This window comes from Spea bombifrons, chromosome 13 (assembly GCF_027358695.1).
Source record: "Spea bombifrons isolate aSpeBom1 chromosome 13, aSpeBom1.2.pri, whole genome shotgun sequence".
Classification (NCBI taxonomy): domain Eukaryota; kingdom Metazoa; phylum Chordata; class Amphibia; order Anura; family Pelobatidae; genus Spea; species Spea bombifrons.
Window position 1 is genome coordinate 15,565,341 of NC_071099.1, and position 20,396 is coordinate 15,585,736.

The following is a 20,396-nucleotide window of genomic DNA, read 5'->3' on the forward strand; positions in this document are numbered from 1 at the left end:
ACCGCTAGAGTCTATGTATAAATCTCTTTCAGTTCTTCGGAGATGTCTCTGCATGTAGTGACGGATGTCCAGCCCCTCCACCCACCAACCACTTACTTCTCCAGCCGCTGTCCTCCATGTTGGACATTGGGCTATGATGTCATTTTAAGGACGCAATCCACCAACTACGTTCAGAAAGGAGTCAGTGGATCCGACCTCCACAACCAGTCCATAGAGCGGTGGGGCACTATTGGGTCGGATCTGCCCTGGTTATACTACTAACGTTGGCAGGATACACTAGGGTGACCACATCGGCCATGTTTTCCAGGACACGTATAATGTTTACATATTGCTGACCAGCCCAGATAACACGCTGCCCTGCAGTCTATGGCATGTATAGACTTATAGAAGGCAACCAACTAGTCAGTTATACATCGTCCATACTGCAGGGCAGCGTGTTATCTGGGCTGGTCAGCAATATGTAAAAATTATATGTGTCCTGGAAAACATGGCCGAAGTGGTCAACCTAGGATATACTACTGTGTCAAAAGCACACAAATTTGGGACTTTTGGACATCTGTTCTGAGATTTATACGACCGACACTTATTCTTGTATGAAATGACCGGTGACCGGTGTCTTAAGTACTTTTTGCAGATTTTGAGACATTTTGGCGTGTTGCCATGACAGTGAAAACATAGAAGGCTTACGATTAATAAGAAAAAAGTCCAATCACTTGTATGTTGTGTCTCAATACTGGTCTTGCCCAAATATTCTAATTCCCTTAATAATTCCTTCAACGCATCAATCCAACAAATTCCAATTCCAAACAATTTTTTTTTTTACCAACAAAATACGTTTATTTAACATTCACACCAACATCCATGATACCCCTGGCCCTTCAAAGGTTAACTCATTCCATAGCTCCATCAAAAATATTACCCAAAAAATATTACAAAAATAAGTTAAAAACTTTCACACAAGCCTTATGTATTTTAAATATTTGAGTGACCACAGATGTATCTCAAAGGTGACCAATAATAGCCATTTTTATTTTACCAAAAAAGTTTGTTTTCCATGTCTGCAGGTAAACCTTAAATATGTTTGAGCAAACGGGTATTTTGTGAGTCTACAATCTAATCTAATTTGCGTGATAACTTTCTAGTCCTTTCTAGTCCTCAAAACCCACTCATCCACCGCTCATGTATATGTTGCTAAAAGTCAAAGATTCGGTTAATTATAAAAAAACTAATTCTTCAAAGGGCAACAAAAAGTGGCATTTCAGTAGAAGAATACGCATCTCGTCTGTGCATGGAAAATATAGATATACAAATATAATTAGGTAAGAAGGCACAAAAGTATTCAACCTGTTACACACAATCAGGGTTAATTATTAGGTTAGAACTTCAGAAGTTCAGCGGCAGAGTGATTCGGCATTTATCAGAGAAAAAAAGATCCACAGAATTCTTTTCCATTGATAATTACGGGTTGGTTATTTAGTTGCCTCAATAAATACCCCTCAAAGTCATTGGGAAAAGGGCAGTTGGGAAAACATCTAAGCTTCTAGGATGGTGAGAGGTCTTCGAAAGTCTTGGTCGATGTCTCTTTCATCTTCATCAGGAGTAGATCAGATCTGGCTTTTTGTCCACCGACCATTTAACTTATATAAGTTAATCAAAGCACGTAGAATCTTCCCTTTTAGTTATCAAGATTTAAGAATCGTCTTGTTTTGAATCTCTAAAAAAAGCAGGAAGATCTAAGGAACGAACAATGAGGGCCCAAAAAATGTTCTTCCCACCATGTTGTTCATTCAAGCCACTTTAGCTAAGGAACCATTGCTCTAGACCGGGCATTGGTCTTTTAGAATCCTCTAAATAACACCTAAGGTTCCATGAGCGAACCTTGAATTGTCTTTGATGTCCAGTCAATCTGTTTAGTCTGTAACTCAATTGCCTTCCGTGCAATTCCTCCCATTTGAGTTACTGCTGAGTTTTCTTTCATGCCTTAATATACTGTATTGGATGGCGGTTGGTGTAAGGGTTCAGAAGGGGGTAGGTGAGGTCCAGGTTGGTTCTGTTGAGTAAACCATGGATTATAGTTCTCCAAATAGCTGGGGGACGAACAGTGAGGAAGGCTCTGCTGTTGTGGGGTTCTGCTTCGGCTATTTTCCCACATAGGTGGTGATGAAGGTGAGTTGCAAGCCATTGAGTCGCTGTTATTTGGACTGTGTTCCAAGCCAGGTCCCTCTCCATTCTTGTAAAGTTTCTTGAACTTTGATCTGCGGTTCTGGAACCATATCTTCACCTGAAAGTCAACACAGAAAAAATAAGCTATTAAACCGTGCCTCAAAGCCTACTAAGACGGTAGACACAAAGTAGAGATCCTGAGCCAAAAAATGGGGTTACTAAGTCAAGAACTAACAGACATGACCATGATTTAGACCACCAGCCGTAAAGTGATTGCATTGATAAACTTTACAAAAGGTGAGATTACAGAATAAGATGTGATGGTGAATGGAAGCCTTTGAGATGGCATTGCTCCAAAGAATAATGGTCCTGGACTTAACAGAGACCACATAATGACGGCCCGATAAACATATCACTGATAAAAATGTGCTTGACATTGGAAAATGTGACTCCTTACATATGTCAGCATCCATGAAATCATAAGACTCATTCCGTGATATCACTTAGATTTGGTTCCAGCAGGGGATAAGTAAACAAACTGATTCCATTACTGCAATCAACCCCAAACAGTAATGACCAGTTTAATGACCCTGTCATCAGCCCACTTTGAGGTTTATTGGTAATGACCCTTCAACATGTCACTGCCTTTCGATTACCCCACTTGGTTTCTATGTTGTGTTCAAGGGAAGCGCATTGCTTTCTCTGTAAACTCTTCCTCCCCCCACACTCGCTCTACACCTCTCTCCCAAATTTCTCCGCCCTGTGAGTCATCCCAAGCTCTTCTCCAAATGAACCAAACCCAGTTTCACAGCAACATCATGTTTTGTAAATCGGTAACAGGAAGCTTTAGGATACCCCCCTCCCTAACCATAAATACTTCTGGCTGGCATCTTCCACCCTTGTCGCCCGACTTTTACAGGAATATGAATGTTGGAGATACTAGTTAATAGGGAAACATTCCCTTGAAGACCTACAATCCCTTCCAAAACAGGAACCGCACATTTATAACACATCCCACTATGTGACCACCATGATTTTGTGAACCTGCTTTATGATTAAACAGTGAACAGTTGGTGGTGCCATGGTGCAAGTAATCAAGTGGTGGCTTCTTACCCAATTGACCCATCAGAGGGTAGAGGGGAGCTATGTATGAAATGCACTTATTGTAACATTGCTAGACATGGAGTGCTTCCACTTGGCTCTGTCTCACAATCCCCCTTCCTTCAATTAAGGGGCAACACAGTGTTTTTAAGGTGGAACATGCAACAAGAAGGTAGGAAGAACTATACTTTCAGATTAAGAAGGTCCTTGGAGGTAGACGGTGGGCTTTTTCAACATGGAGGACACCATAGGGCATCAACATGATGAGCCATCAAAATGTTGGGAGCCCCAACTGGAGCTAATCCTCCTCAACGTGCAACACAATCAATATATGAAAACCAACCAATGGAACTTCAGTCTGTTACTTGATTTTTTATGTTTAAGTCAGTTGTTTACTTTAGGAATCTGTCAACTGAACTTTTCTCTCAAATTCCCCCAAAACCCTGAGCCTTCCTTGTAGACCTCCGACCCAATTAGATCTTTGGCCAAGTTAAATTGTAGTCAGTAGGACAAACTTGTTATATCATTCTGCCTGCTCCTACATAACGAATCCCTTCTTATTATGCCTAACACAGATACACAGATTTTACTCTATTTACAATAAATTTGGACCCCGACGTCAGTAGGAGGAGTAACTACTATTGCAAGGAATAATTATAGACGTGATCAGAGTGGTTCATGTGAGGAGATAGCCGGTTATGTGAGCTGCCGGCCGAGCTCTAGGGAGGGGTTATATAGAGGAACAAGAGGAGGCGCATATTTTGATGCAATACAAAAGACTATTTGTTGTAGAACATTTCATTAAAAGTCAGCAGAAGACATGCCAGATATTGCGCCAGGTGTGTAATAAATCAACTGATGGTACATATGTAGGTGTATATCTCTCTTATCACTGTTTGCTTTCTTATCGTGCCCCTCTCTCTGTTAGTACATCTCTACATGTTGATTACTATATTTCTCCCCATTCTATCATAACCTACGTCATGTTATTACACTTCTCTCCATGGTATTATATACCTCTCCATTCTAAAATACCCTACTTCATGTTATTAGACCTGTATTAATTATATTATACAAGGCTCAATTCTATCGTGTCCTCCTCTTATTGTTCGGAGATTTATTTGTCTTTTATATTATAGCCCTCTCTATGCTTTTACCTCCTTATGACCTCTTTTTGTAGGTAATTTACTAAAAAAAGGGACTGGCTTAAAAGCAGGCACAACCTCCATATATTTTGATCTCCTCATTTCCTGTCCTTGTCCCTCGTTATGCCCATAACCTTCTACAAGGATTTTTGGTTTTAAATGTGGGGCTTTAAATTGTTAAAGGGGCTTCTAGAGAGTGAGTTGAGATGAAATCCACACCTTACCCTTGAGGTTGAGACATTAGTTCAATTGAGCTATTCAAAGTTCAATTGAACGTCTGCTGAGTCTTTTTACAAGTAACATTGTAACCCTGACTTCATAATGAAAACATGTTTTGACCTCACAAGCATGTTGTAAATCAGTCCTGGCTGCACCTCTACCACAGCACGGATCGGAGATAGGATTTTACCAATAAAGGCTATTCAGAGTTATATATACCTGTGTCTGAGTGAGGCCTAGCTGCGCGGCAAGTTCTGCTCTCTCAGGAAGTGCCAAGTATTGGGCCTTCTGGAACCTTCTCTGCAGAGCAGCCAACTGGCAACTGGAATAGATGGTTCTGGGTTTACGGATCTTTTTGGGTTTTCCATTGACCATTCGTACCTCCGTTTCTGGCTCTTCCTTTACCGAAACTACAAGAGAAGGGGGGGAAAAAAAGCATTTATCAACACACAGACCAAGTCCTATGAAAGAGCTAGATAGATGTCTTGTGCCAGACCCTACTGGGTGGCTGGGCTATGTACATACAATATTTGAGACAATAGTTGGCAGGACTGTACTTCTTACGGCCGAAACTTGAAAAACTCCCTCAACACTGAAATGTAATTTTTCTTTCTGCTTTTTTTTCCTGTTTCATTTCTAATCTATGGACACACAAAATACTTTATATTATTCCCTCTAAGACAAACAATACAGCATAGAAAGTTAGAAAAAAAGAGAAAAAAATGTATTGCATCTCTATTTAAGCAGCTACGGGGGCCACATATTAATTTCAGGTGCTTCTGACCAACATATATAATATGTGGGATGTATACATTCACAGAAGGGACCCAGTTAGTCGGTTTTGCATCCCACATACTGCAGGGCCCATCATTTTACACGTGCTGGTCAGCAACATAAGAGATGTATATGTGCCCAGCCGTGAATTCGCTGACATGGCAGCCGTAAGGGCAGCCATTTTGTTTTTATAGTCCAACATTTTGTTATCGCGCAAGCGACTAACTTCTTGGGATAGCGTTGTATGTTGGGACCCTGCATTCTGTGATATACATGTGATATATAACCTCGGCACGGCAATACGGCTGTCCTCTATTGATTTACTAAGACCATTTACGCCGGAGAAGTATGGTGACATCCGTTGGCAGGGAATTTTCAAGTGCAATCCGAGAACACAGTTTCTTTACAATACTTTATTTGCATTTAGTACATTACTGTCAGATTCTCAAACTTCTTCCTTCTTTCGCTTTCATCTTCCCTTTCTATAAAGTTCCTTCCCCTATTTTCCATTTTATTTTTTGCAAAATTCCCTCTTCCTGCATCATTTGCCAAATCCCTCTCTTCTTCCTTCTGTTCCAGTTTCAGTGTTCTCCTCCCTTACTCTTCCACACCTTCTCCTCCAGGCTCTCTACTGATAGTCTTTTAAGTTTCTCAATTGCCATTGAGGTGGGGGGTGGAGGTCTTGAGTTTATTGGATTGCCTGAAGCTTTAGTCCCCCCCTACACGAAACTCTGCATGTGGTCTAGTTATCTAGATATCTACTACAAACACTACTTTGTTAACCGCTGACAACTTTCTACAACGATAGCGTTAAAGAATTTGCCCAATCCAGGTTGGATACCTGGCTGGAACTCATTATGTCGCCTTAAGCCTCCGTAAAAGAATATATGGGGTCTTTGGTATGGCACTGACGAATTTATAAGACTTCTTACCTATCCCTATGGGATAGGTAAGAAATCAGCCAATTGGCTGCCCATTACATATCAGAACTGAATCTCTCGGTCCTTGGTTGGCGCTTGGCTTTGGTTGACCACCTTTAGACCATAGAGACCAACAACCCGGGTGTAATATTGAGCCAGGAGATATTGGCAACAAAAAAGGGTATGGCGATCATGCAGGACAGAGTCAAACAGCAAGCCTGAGAACATCCCAAAGACAGACAGGTTACCTCTATAACAAAAAGGCGCTGAGGAGATGCGATGGGTTTAGGGTCAAATCAGAACTCGCAGAAGGCTTGTCTACTGATGTGGGGTGCGTATAGTGAAAGGTCTAGATATAGGAAGGGCCGAGCGAGGACGGGGGACAGTGAAACAACGAAGATAAATATATAATATAATATATGAGGCATCAATAGTGGCCTTTAACATGGGAAGAGACAGACGGGTGACGTAGAGACAGTCGGGCAACTCTACGCAGACAGAGACGATCCCGACAATCAGGATTTACGCCGAGTGCGACACCCTGGTTTAGGCAGAGACAGACAGTCTGGATATGGGCAGAAAGAGGCAGACAGTCGGGATTTGGGCAGAGACAGACAAAGGCTGAATATAGGCAGACAGGTAAACATAGAATTTGGGATTAAAGAAGAGACAGGAAGGGAGGCACTGATCAGAGAAAAGCCGAGGTACAAACTCCCAGTCTGCATCACTCACAAAAACGTGATGAGTCGGAGTTAACCCCTTAACCCCTGGAAAAAGCTTGCTTTAATTTAGTTAAAGAGAGCGCCTCTTGATGTAATAAACATGTCGCTTTGATGGGGTAAACTTGTTTGTTACTTAAAATTATATATATATATATATATATATATATATATATCAGTGTTCTTCAATATGTTGAATTAAATGCTTTAAATTAACTAAAAACAATATGTTTATTCTTGAAAAATGTGAAAACTTAACAAACTACTACTTTTTAAACTTGTGAGGTTTATTTTAATTTTAAAATATGTTTTATTCATATTAATATATCCATACGTACGTATATGGATATGGACATATATATATATATATATATATATATATATATATATATATACACACACCGGTATATATATATACACACTTATTTCTTCCTTAGTTATTGACACCTGTTTTTTTACTTTTTGTATAAGTGAATAAGAACTCAAGAGCTTACAATCTAACAGCACTCAGCGTGAACTCACTGTCGTAAACCGTCAGCACCTAATTGATCTCACAGCTAACGCTGACATTGTTCGTTCTCTAATCCACATCTGTCCCATTCTACAGGCTGCAGTTCCACTGTTTAAATTTTTCAGCTGTCAGCCCAAGACACGCATCCGCCATCTCTCCTGGATGCTCCGTTACGTCTCTCTCTTAAACCTCAGGGTTTTTGTTTACCGGCTCATTGTTGTTCCCTTCGCCAACCTCACCTGAGTCCGCTATGCGTCCCAAATTAATCTTTTCATCATTTGTCCATACAGTTCTCTCTGACTCGTTCTACCAATCACACTGCTGTTTTCTTGTGTTCCTATTCCCCAGTTTTCTTTACATTTTACTTTATCTACTTGACTCTCCCAAACTTCGTTGTACTCTTGCCCACCAATAAATTCTTGGTCTTCCGCCCCTCAATCCATTTGTCCATTTAAGTGTCTCCCCTTATTCCGCACTTGGACCCCAAACCCTACTTGTGTATCAATGCTCCTACCTGTCTCCTGTGCCGGAGGTTCTCTGTAATGCCCGTACGTTCTGTATCCTCCTCCGTATGGATATTCCTCCTTGGGAAGGAAGCCTTCGGCCCCCACTAGCCCGCTCAGGTTGAACTGGTGATGGTGATGATACCCATAGGGGTTCAGAGACTGGGAATAGGCTTGGCTTTGAAAGTAGTCATGTTGACCACCATGCAAGTGACTGCTGTAGTAGCCCATATCAGTTGCTGTTGACTCGGGCAGCGTGGGCGAGTCTTTGGAGACCGGGTGGCAACTCATTGGGGTTGACAGGTCAGTCAAAACTGCCATTTTCTTTTCAAAAGTCCCACTCATGGTCTGCAGAGCAGAAGATTCTCGGCAAACACTCAGATACACATCACCGTCGAGCCCTTAACCACTTCTCCTGGTACAATGAAGCCAAACCAAAGCTCCACAGACCAGTTCTACACCATAATTATAGGGTAGAGAAGGGAGGGTCCGACATTCCTATTGGCTCCAGGAAGAAAGCCTTCCAGGCAAAACAGATTTCTTCACCCGTTCTGTATTTATGGCTCGGCTTCTTGTCAGTACAAAGAAAAAAACACAAACACTAAAGTACTTGCATTGTACACACAAACACTATATATATATATATATATATATATATATATATATATAGTGTATATATAATTAAAAGTATAATGTGTGCCTAATGTTTAATTTCCCCATAATAAAGGCAAAATTATAAAAAAGTGTTTCTAAATATATATATATATATATATATATATATATATATATATAATATAATCTAAAATACAACATATAAATACATATGTATATCTTTATAAATATATATATATTTATAAAGATATACATATGTATTTATATGTTGTATTTATATATATATATATATATATATATATTTAGAAACACTTTTTTTATAATTTTGCCTTTATTATGGAGAAATTAAACATTAGGCACACATTATACTTTTATTTAAAATAAAAGAATGTTTATTAAGATACCTGGTGTATTGTAGATGGGTGCATAATATATACATGAGTTATTGCAGTATTATTTAAATCCCATGGGGTTGTATATGTGTATATAGGTCTATACAGCGTGCCCATTCCATCCGTTAAATAATGAAACTGGACACATATCTGGTGCCCTACGCCTATTCCTGCGGTCCGTGTTGTATTAGGACCAATGTTACCAATGGGAATTCATAATATTATTAGCAAATTACTAGATGTGACTCGTTTATTCTAAGTTTATTTAGTGTGTTATATTTCTACATTGAGCTAGCTATAAAGAAAAAAATGTACATACATATAGTGTTACTCTGTTACGTATATATATATATATATATATGCCCATGAAATGAAAAATGTTTTGTACTTTACAGTATATGTTTTAATCCGGGATGCTAAGGAATATATATATATATATATATATATATATATATAATATATTGTGTATTTATGTATATATATATACATATGTATATATATGATATATATTGTGTATATATGTATATATGTTGTTTGTGCATATATATATATATATATATATATATTTACATTTTTGCTACACTGTAGGATACAGTATCTATAGGTGTCCGTGGTAATACAGGCCCATCTAAGCCCTGCATATTACATGATAGTAGACAGCGCCCCCTGTCAGGTAAAGCGATGCATTACGCTCAGCGTTACACAAATATGGAACTTAATGTATAAATTAAAAAGAAAGAAAATAAGGTTGCATATGGCACTCGGAGCGCCTAGGGATATGACTCTCCCGTACTTTAAAAAAAAGGTTTTTATGTTTTCTTTTCAGACCATGTCCCTAGACGTCCGTTGCTAGGAAAGGCCAATCTGCCATGTGGCTCCTAGCCTTCCCACGGGGCATCGCTGACAAATACATGTCACTGCCGAAAGATTTGTGTAGAACCTTTCAGGAGCTACCTCAGCAGAGGTAACGGCTTTGATAACATGGCTGCCCCCTGTACCGTTCTGCCCCCCCCCAAATAATGTAATTGATTATGAGAGCACTTCACGCATTTCACATTTTAAAATGTAATTAAAAGAAATTAATAGGTTTCATTTAAGATATAATTACTTTTATGCACACTTAAAGTGATCTGCAATATTCCTATTAGGCGGCATGGAAACTCCTGCCTTAAACAATGACTCTGGCAGCATTTAATGTTTGTATATTATGTTTTAATGGTTATTATATGGAAATGCGATTTTACAATAAAAGATATTTTAACGTGTTTTCTTGTTTTTATGAATGATTCCCCATAGTGTATCCCCTCTTACTCCATATTACCAAAGATGTCTCCCCTGCCCAGAGAAAGAAAAAAAATGACCTGGAGACTCATCTATTGGTTTATCTGATGAACTCCTCCTATTACTCCATATAACCCTCCCTATAACTCCTCCTATTGCTCCACATAACCCTCCCTATAACTCCTCCTATTGCTCCACATAACCCTCCCTATAACTCCTCCTATTACTCCATATAACCCTCCCTATAACTCCTCCTATTACTCTACATGACTCCTCCCTATAATTCCTATTACTCTGTATAACTCCTCCCTATAACTCCTCCTATGACTCCATATAACCCCTCCCTATAACTTCTTCTATTACTCCAAATAGCACCTTCTTACAGGGGCGTAACTAGAAATCACGGCTCCTGATGTTAAAATTTGCCCCCCAACTTCAACAGCTGGTCAGTGCCCCTTTGTTTGCCCCTTTCGTCCCCCTCCTTCCAACATAAAAAAAAGTAAATAAACAAATTACATATCCATACTCACACAATTACACATCCATGCTCTCACACACAACTACACCAAAAGTACACATTCATGCTCACACACACACAAAGTACACATCCATGCTTATATATATATATATATATATATATATATATACACTCCCTCTCCCCATGCTGGTTCAAAATAGTTTAGAAAGGGCCCTTCCGACCTGGACCGCTCCGATCCAGAAGGGCCCTTTCTAAACAATTTTGAACCGGTACGAGGAGACAGGAAGAAGGGGTCGCACCGGGACCCCTAGAGACATGGGCCTGGATGCAGCTGCGACCGCTGCGACCCCTGTAGTTACGCCAGTGCCTCCTAATATCTCCTCTGATTACTCCATATATCCGACCCCTGTAACCCTTCCTATTACTCTATATATACCCCCTTTAACTCGCCCTATTGCTTCATATAACCCCACCTCATGGTTTCTGTTCTGTTATATCGTCTCCCCTGCAGCAGATACTAGATGTAGTTGGACATTTTTCGAACCTCATGATGCCTACTCTCACGGTCATGCCCATATCTGCAGGCAGTAAAAGAACACATTACACTGCCACACTTGTTACCCCCGGTATAAAATAAATGCCCTGCTGTTGCCACCAGTCAGGGATGATGCCAGGTGGCGCATGCCTGGTGGTAGGGTTATCTTCATAGACATTCCCTTCATTTTTGGCATTAAATACAATAAAATTCAGTGGATATTCATTTCCAGGGATATGCTGCCCCCTTCAGGTGGCTTTTCTAAGAAATAAACTCATTTGAAGCACAGGATTGAGTGGTAAGTGAAACCGCCTGTCAAAACCCACCTTTCTGATTGTCACCGGAAATATTGTGATATGTTAGCCATTTAACTGTCAAAGAGTCATGGACTCGCCATTCCGCTGAAGAAGAGGGACCTGCTCTTACAATCTATGAGGAGGTTGAGACAGCAGGGCAGGGACTCCTTGGACGAGGATGATTTGCTTGTAGCGAGGGTGTGCGAGGGTGTGATGCGCAGATTTGGAAGGTGGGGGGACAGATGGTTTCTTTAGGAGGCACATTATTAGGAGAGTATCTGGAGATAAGGGCAGAGATATAGGGGTTCCAGTACATTTATTCTGGCGGGTATGGGGAGCAGGTGGAGAGACTGGCACACTGGGGCAGTAGATGAAGGCGATAGAAGATGATAGGGAAAGAAAAGCAAATCAAGCAGAGGAGTACAGAATGGACTGGAGCCGTGAAAACCAGGAGGAAGGAGGCCAAATAGTGAGGAGCAGCAATAATCCAGACGGGATATCCCAAGGCGTAATAAGAGAGGTAATAATAATAATAAGAGAGGTACGCAACCAGACCCTTCTTCAACCCATCGGAACTTCGCATACATATCCAGTGTCGACGTGAGACGTCTGAAGGTATCTAAGTTAAGAGGGCACTGAAATGTCGTGTTTTCCCAAAATAAAAGCTAGACCCCTCTCCCTACAATGGAATAAGCACATTTACATGAAAACTCTGAGCTTTTGCTTTTTTTTTTTTTGTTTCGTTCAGCTTCCTGACTCATTTTCCGACCTTCGGATGCACAAATTTACCAAAATCTGTTAAAATGATAATTCGTACAAATCCGAATACACAAGTCTGCGTTGCTGGAAGCACTGATCTCATATTAGACCCACAATTTATTTGACACACGAGCCCCACCTCTACTGGGACCCCCAGAAATATGTCATAAATGCACCCCCCCCGTGCAAACCTCTTTGTGAAAACTTTGCGTTGCCTGTCACCTTACTAAACGTTGTTAACCACATTTCTGTACAAGACGTTGCCACGGCAACGCTTTGTGATGCATTGACTTGAAAATATTCTGGCTGGAGAATTTCGCCGCTTTCTGCAGATTCCGAGATGCTCTAATCAATTAAGAAATTGGTTCCTTTGAGGTCAGATGTATTTATTTATTATTGTTTTATATAGCGCCATCAAATTCCATAGCGCTGTACAATGGGTAGACAGGACATTACAAGTAGTATGTAACATAACAAATTGACTAACAGAGACAACAGGTGAGGAGGGCCCGGCTCAAAGGAGCTTACAATTTGTCATTTGTAATAAAGGTTCAGACTTTTCAAAGCTTTTTCTTTTCACCAACGGGATAACACGGCAGCAAACCTCTTTCTATAGTATTCCATAGGGGGTATAGGGCTAACGTTTGGAAAGTTTCTTTCCATAGTTAAGTACATAGCTAAGTACAGTTACGTACATTGGTTAAGTGGAGATCTATAGGTCGTGGACGGGGGGGGGCCTACAATTAGGTGATTAAGCAGTAAGCGGCATCCCCTAGGACTATCACCAGCAGGACCAGGCAGAAAATATTCCCCAGAATTTAAAGCACGCTAGCCCACAGGCAGGGGCGTAACTAGAAACCGCGGGCCCCCCAACTTCCACAGCTGGTCTGTGCCATCATTGCCCCTTGACCTCCCTTCCAACATACAACATGTATGAACACAAAAGTTCCATACACTTACTCATGCTTACTCCATCTCAACCCACTTGCACGTCCATGCTTACGCACACAATTACACATCCATGCTCACACACACACACAAAAGTACACATCCATGCTCACACACACACAATTACATATCCATGCTCTCACACAAACAAAAGTACACATCCATGCTCACACACACTTACACATCCATGCTCACAGACACAAAAGTACACATCCATGCTCACACGCAAACAAGTACACATCCATGCTTACATATATATATTTAAGTACAAACACCTATACATACATTCCACCTGCCTCACCACTCCTGCAGCTTCCTCTACGGCTGCTCACACAAAAGTCTGGTTTTGAAGTGCAATTAATAGCTGAATAGGGACCTCTAGTGGCAAAGAAGAGTAAAGCAGGATTAATAATAGCGATCTCAGGTATACTTCCTTAAAATAGCAAATATAACTTAATATACAGAGGGCTATAAATCATACAATAATATTTTACAGCTTCTTGATCCAAGGAGAAATCCGATTGCCTTTTGCAGCCAAGAAGAAAAATCTGAAAACTAGCTAAATTGTTTTTTTTTTGTTAGCCTTTCTTTGGATCAAAAGCAGGAAGTATAGATAGAAGCGTTGAACTTGATGGACTTGATGAACTTGGAAATCGGAGCAGTTCATGAGGTGATCCTAACCATTTTACTGGACCTCACTTCCGTGCTTGGTGATTTAGAAGCATTGCCCTCTGAAGAATTAACATGGAGGATATCTTGTCTTCTTCAAGTCTTCAAAACTCCCTCTGATTGGCCAGTTGTTGACTCCTCAATAATCCTCAATATGATTTCTCCTTCATATACAAGTATATGGCAGACCTCCCCGCAAATATGGCAGACAATAGGGGCGTCTGCCATATTTGCGGGGTGGTCGAGGTGACGTTTGAGCCCAGTTAACCCGTCGAAAATTGCTTTATGCAAACCTTCAGAGTTATGCGGACGCTGACTGATGGGAAGCTGAGGTTGCTAAGGGAACGTCGGTCGATATGTCATTGAAGATATCGGCTTTTCCAATGCAGAGTGACATCTGACATTTCCAAAAAGCCAACTCAATCGCTAAAGCTTATTGCTCAGCGCTATATTAACTGCTCGTCTTAGTCTATTCCTCCTTCACCAGAACAATTGTATTAGATGGAATTATTGAGTAGCTTCGTTTAAAGGGTCAGTAATTCGAGATTCTCTCTTATTCTATCTTCGTGCTGTGCTGGAGATGGAGCCAAGTATTTTTTCGCAAACTACCTAGGGAAAAGTTGTGAAAATTTACATTTCTTTATTTCATTAGAATTTCCATCTAATCCCCAGCTTTAGCGGTGCTTTGTAGTAATGAATTGCAATATAATATCAAATAGGTTTTAAAATGTCATTGGAACGTCCCGAAAAAAACCTTAAAGGATTGACACCTCTACGATGTGTTCAGCAATTTGTTACGGCCACCTAGGTATGAAATTCTGGAAAAAAAAAACATTTCTGTTCGATCAACTTTTCATATGAAAAAATATTGTTCTGACAATATCTCCTGAAAGCAAAGATCTTTTACGGGAACCAACATGCGCGTCTATGGAAGCAGTGACTGACGCGACATATCCTTCTTCTTTTTGTAGAGTAAATCACTTGATGGAGCAGGGGTGAGATTTGTCCCACCAGTGATATGAAGTTTTCAGAGCGGCTATCCCATTGCCTGTGACATCATAAGAGAAGACCCCCAAAAGGCACCATGTTTAAGCTGTGACCAAAGGCAAACAAAGGGTCTCTATTATTGGACAAGCTTACAATCTTTTATCCAAAGAAGTAGAAGTCATCTTACAGGGATGTTCTTCAGGTCTACTTTACCCATTGAGGAGATGTATCCAGTCCTAAAGGACAGGGTTAGTTCAATTGAGCAACCTATTGGTTCTAGATGCCTCAGTCTTGCCTCGCCTCATACAGATATGGGCCATGATGGTGCAGCAAGAAAGAAAGAAAAGACTAAATGTTACAAAAATATATTTTACTACTAAATATTATTTTAAAATCCCAGGATTGATCCCCATCAAGGTCTCTCGAGGACATGGATTATAATTTGTACATAAGAATCCTCCTTGACGTACATTTTTTGTTTTGTTTTCTTATTTTTCTTCCTCCGTCTTACAACCTCTTCTGGGAAACCAAGGAGGCTCAGATTCTCTTAGGATTCTGTGGTTTTTCAATTGAAAGTACCAGCTGACTGGGGCTAATAATATCAGCATTTCCAATAATTGTTTTTTTTTTTAACTCTCTTAAATGAATGTTTATTATCATCAAATGTTGGCTGAACGGGTCTTACCTTATTCCCTGTTTTAAAGAAAAAAAAAGGGCATAAATGTCCATAAAATCAATTGTAAGCACTTGTTTTACATAACAAAAGAAACACAATACACAACTATGCTATTCTGGTAGCATTAACAATAAAAATGTAATTATCACGTCTAAAAAAAGCAGGTATCTTTTATATTAATTTAATAATTTATGCAGTTTAATTAAAAATATTAATTTCCTGATTATAAATAATGATGGCATTTTTTAATAAACATGTCTAGTTTCTTCAAATCACAATTCATCCTATTATTGTTAGAAAATAATTATCTTTATCAATGCAGCAATGGCATCCTGCGACTCAAAGGTTAGAAATAATCTAGGAGTCCCCAAATGCGTAGTATAACTGTATATCAGGTTGAAATGAACGTGAAGTAGTATAAATCGATCAAGAAGGGCAGGCTCTCACTTCTCTCACTCATGCCCCACTCTTGTGAGTGTCTCCTTTCCATCTCTGGCCTCCACAGTGTGAAAAAAAGGAATGTGCTCGCTCCTACGCAGCCATCACTCCTACACAACCATCACTCCTGCATGTATGAAATAACTATGGAGGAGTACCTGTTCCACCCATAGATTTCTGTAGTGTCAGCGCATATAACTTATTAACTCATTCCTGCCCCCTCTGTGTATGATCATCACCCCTTTAAAACTGCCTGTATTGGGTTGGCCAAATTGCCCCTTTAATACACGGGACTCGAAAACACACCACATTAAAATTGTTAAAAACAAGAAAAGGTTACCAGCTTGCTGAGATTGATTTCTTTACTGAAGTGTTGATATAATCAGGAGTAACCAAGCTAACTGGTGGTATGGATCCCCTTTCATGGTGGGCTTAAGGCTAATGCCCCTTTAGTTCTTTGGATAATGCAGCAATTGTGAAAGAAGAATTTTGCAGGCCCCTTAATACCTAATTCAACACCCAATGTAAACCGTGTATAAGCTGAGTTTGTAATAAATAAAAGGCATGCGCATGATGTAAATCCTGGGGAATCCAAAGGTAAAGTGCATAAGGAAAGGTTTAGGTACTAAATGGTTACAACAATGAAAAAAAAATAGTAGACACATCGGGCAAACTTCTGGTGCCTGAACCCTGTGCAGTACTCAACTCCCACCAGCAGGTGTCACTACTCACAAGGGCTGCGCAGCTGCAGTAGTACGCGGGCATGAGGTCTCCGTTCAGACGAATATCATTGCAGTTGCTTCTCTATGGTACATTACATTTCTTTGCTTTACCAGTGCAGGTGGTGTGCAGAGAATATTTAATCAATGTATAGTTATTCAGCTCCACAGTTGGCACATTTACGTTTTTACTAACATAGAATTTGATGGCCGATAAGAACCATTTGGCCCATCTAGTCTGCCCAACTGAATGGGGGCCGAGAGTGGGCAGAACGTGGCAAAGAGTGGACAGAGAGAGCTCTTATTAGGGGGCTCGGTCAATCGGCCCCGATTGTTATGGTATCATACAGATCATAATTTGGTTTTATGGGAAAACATAGCAGACCAGAGACTGAAGGCTGGACGATAACCCAATAGTATTATTCCACATGCTAACACCATACTGCAGCTTCTCCTAAAGGAAAGCATTGTTCCCCATAAAGAATGTACATTAAATGTTATGGGGTTTGCGTATTCATTTTATTGCTCTATTTTGTAGCAGACAAGAAGAAAGAAAATAAAGCACAAAACAATTTACAAGGGGTTAAAGGTCCCATGATAATGTTAGTTAACCTGTGACCTTTCCCTGCCATGTAACACGTACACGCACACACACGTGTATTGCTTCATATTTTATTGTGTTGTACACGAGATTGGTTCTTTGTTTTGGAAACCATGTCCTTGTATATCCAAGACTCCTATCTACAAATCTACCCGCCTGTCTACACACGGCCCAGAGTATTGATTCAGACTGGGTGCTAAAACAATCCCAGGGGTAACATAATAGGTTAACCAGTCTGAATACTAATACATTCCATGCCTCGCTTGCTTCACGACGAGTTGCACACCCCTTGGAAAACGGCTTTTAAAGGGACATGGGCCACACATTTTAGTTTCTCCTGAACCCCTGAGCCATCACGTTATTATTTTCCTATCCTGCTGCTTCATATCTTCTCTAGATGTTTGGTGCATGGTGGACAGTAGAGACCCAACGGGTCCTACTGGAGACACGAGCCAAGGTGAAATGGAAGATGTCATAGGTAAAACCCTATAGCACTTGACAGTTTGACCATATGGCCCAGGGCTGGACTGGTGTTGATGGGATGGCTCTGGCACTTTAAGGCCAGCGGCCACCTGATGACCCACGTGTGGTCTATGGCTGGATATGCTCATGTAGAATGTGGCCAGGCATACCCAACAGCAGATCAGGTGAGTGTGAGGAGCTGTTGGCCCTCTTGGCATTGGCCCATCGTGCCAGAAGGCCTGGGTCTAATAAGATCCATCTAGAGGCATCCACTGTAGAGGTCAAAATAGAAGTTCTGTAAACAAGTGTATGAATTACTGACCTAAGCAGGCAACATTTTGAAGACTTTGGGCTAATGGGGTAAGTAAACAAAAATGGTATGGTCCAGTCCTACCTAACCAACCCAACTGGGGCTGGGAAAAACTAGTAATGGAGGCCTGCAGTAGTCCCTCCAGACAAGACATGCTACATGCATGTAGTGAAAGGCCGTTCCAGGGTGTGTGGGCCAGGCAGAAGCTATACTGATGAGGAAGCAAGATGAAAAATGAGCTTGGAATTTCCAGATGTGGGAGGGACAGATCGGCTAAGTGATTATATTTACTGTGCCGAGGCTATACGTGTATGAAAAGTCATTGATCACGGATAATTCCGCCATTAGATGAATTGTATGATTGATCTGTAATGACCTTGGATTTGGGCCAGCGCTAAATGCTGATCTCTGAATAGCCCAGCGCTCTGTTACATCATAAATCCTACTTAAAGTGATGACAACACCAATATGCTTAAAGGGACCAAAGAAATATGGAAAGCATCTTTGAAGCTGAAGATATCCATTTCTGTGAATAGAATTTGTTATATTTGTTATATTGTTACCGGTATCAATGCATACGTGATCCAAACGGTCACGCATGGTTCCATGGCCAGTCCTATGGAGATCACATGTAAGCGTGTAGAGAAAGACTACAATGGTCGGGGTTAAGAAGCCCAGGGACCACCATGATGGGGAAGGGGAGTTTCAAAGGGTTGGGCTTAAGCAGCTGACGTGAGAGAGGGACCTTGGGGGGGGCCGAGTGGGCCGATCACTTTTACCCAGGGCCCCACTCATATTAATGATGACCCTGGGGTTATTTCAGGGTATTAAGCCTCGCAGCAAGTGTAATTATTTAAAATGAAGGGGGAAAAAATGAAAGTCACTTTTTTTTAGACAAATTCAATTAAATTTTTACTATATTTTAGGCAAATATCGTTATTCTGGAAATTATCTTTTTTCACGGGGTGACATCACGTGATCACAGAAGGGCACCTTTATTTTAGGGGGTGCTGCTTGAGGCATGAAAAGGGGACACAACTTTATTAAACACATAAGACCCTGAGACGCATGAAATATTAACCCTTTCATAGCCTGAAGATTTTATATTTAACGGCTCCTTCTCATGGAAACCTTGACTTGCATCTAAAGATACACACAAGTCACCTGCATTCAAGCAGGGATATCAACACTGACATATATGGTCACAGCGGAGTAGAATAGGAAGGAGTCAGCTCCATGACCCCGGGAATCTGCCCTTTCACCCCGAGACTCAGGATCAAACTGGGATAGGTCTGGGAAAAGGACGTCAGGGGAGGAAATATCGATAGAGGAGGAAAGCGGGTCAGTGGGATTTCGGTCCGAAAGTAGAAATCGTGCATAGTGTAAAGAACAATGGTAAGAGCCGGTTCATATGCTGCATAGAAACAGAATCTGACCGCAGATCGGCCCCGTTCGGCCCCATCAGGGCGCCCATGTTTCCCACTCTAAAGACTGAAACCTTAATCAGTCCTTTATCTGCTCTTAGATTCAGGAGCCGTATGCCTGTCCCATGCATGTTTAACCCCCTTCGTTTTCGAGTGGCGTGCCTGGGCCGTCAATTGTCATTAAGGGGTTAAACTCCCGCACTGTATAACCTCTACCACTTCTGATGGGTGGCTGTTCTTTTTTTTAGTAAACCTACCAGCCTCTCAGTTGCATGACACAGCGTAACAGTTTTTTGTAATGTTTGTGTATTTTTATTATGCATGTAAACATCTGTAAAATAAAAACAAACAAACTCATTGTGTTGTTGTTGTGTTGTTGTTGTGTTGCATGCATACAGCATAGAAGGTTTCCGTGCAGTGATATTTTTCCTCCCCTTGTTCATCGGACGGGCAGGTGCAGCGGGCTGCGGTCCCTTTAAGAACCTGCCAGGGATCTGTACCGGGTGTAAAGGGAGAAGTTCACCGGAAGAAAGGAGAGGGAGAGAGAGAGAGAGGGAGAGAGGGATGGAGAGGGAGGGAGGGAAGGTGAACTTGTTAGAGACAAGCAGAGAATAGAAGGGGAGGCAGCGGAGGGGAGAGGGGGCTGCAGAGGGTGGGACAGGCAGGATCACAGACACACTGCATGGAGGGAGTGACAGGGGAGGAGGGAGAGTGCTGGGGAGGAATCACACAGGTCTTACTCCGGGAGGTGACT

At 41.1% G+C, this 20,396-nt stretch overlaps 1 protein-coding gene across 1 annotated transcript; it reads right to left on the reverse strand.

The window, feature by feature from the left end:
• Positions 1 to 1,530: 1,530 nt before the first annotated feature.
• DLX3 (distal-less homeobox 3) lies at positions 1,531 to 8,486 on the reverse strand. The gene is made up of 3 exons (XM_053453386.1): positions 8,067 to 8,486; positions 4,848 to 5,038; positions 1,531 to 2,281 (listed from the first exon to the last, which is right to left on the reverse strand). Exons 1-3 carry the CDS (start codon positions 8,398 to 8,400, stop codon positions 1,982 to 1,984), a joined length of 825 nt encoding a protein of 274 aa, XP_053309361.1. The 5' UTR covers positions 8,401 to 8,486; the 3' UTR covers positions 1,531 to 1,981.
• Between the last annotated feature and the right edge of the window lie 11,910 nt (positions 8,487 to 20,396).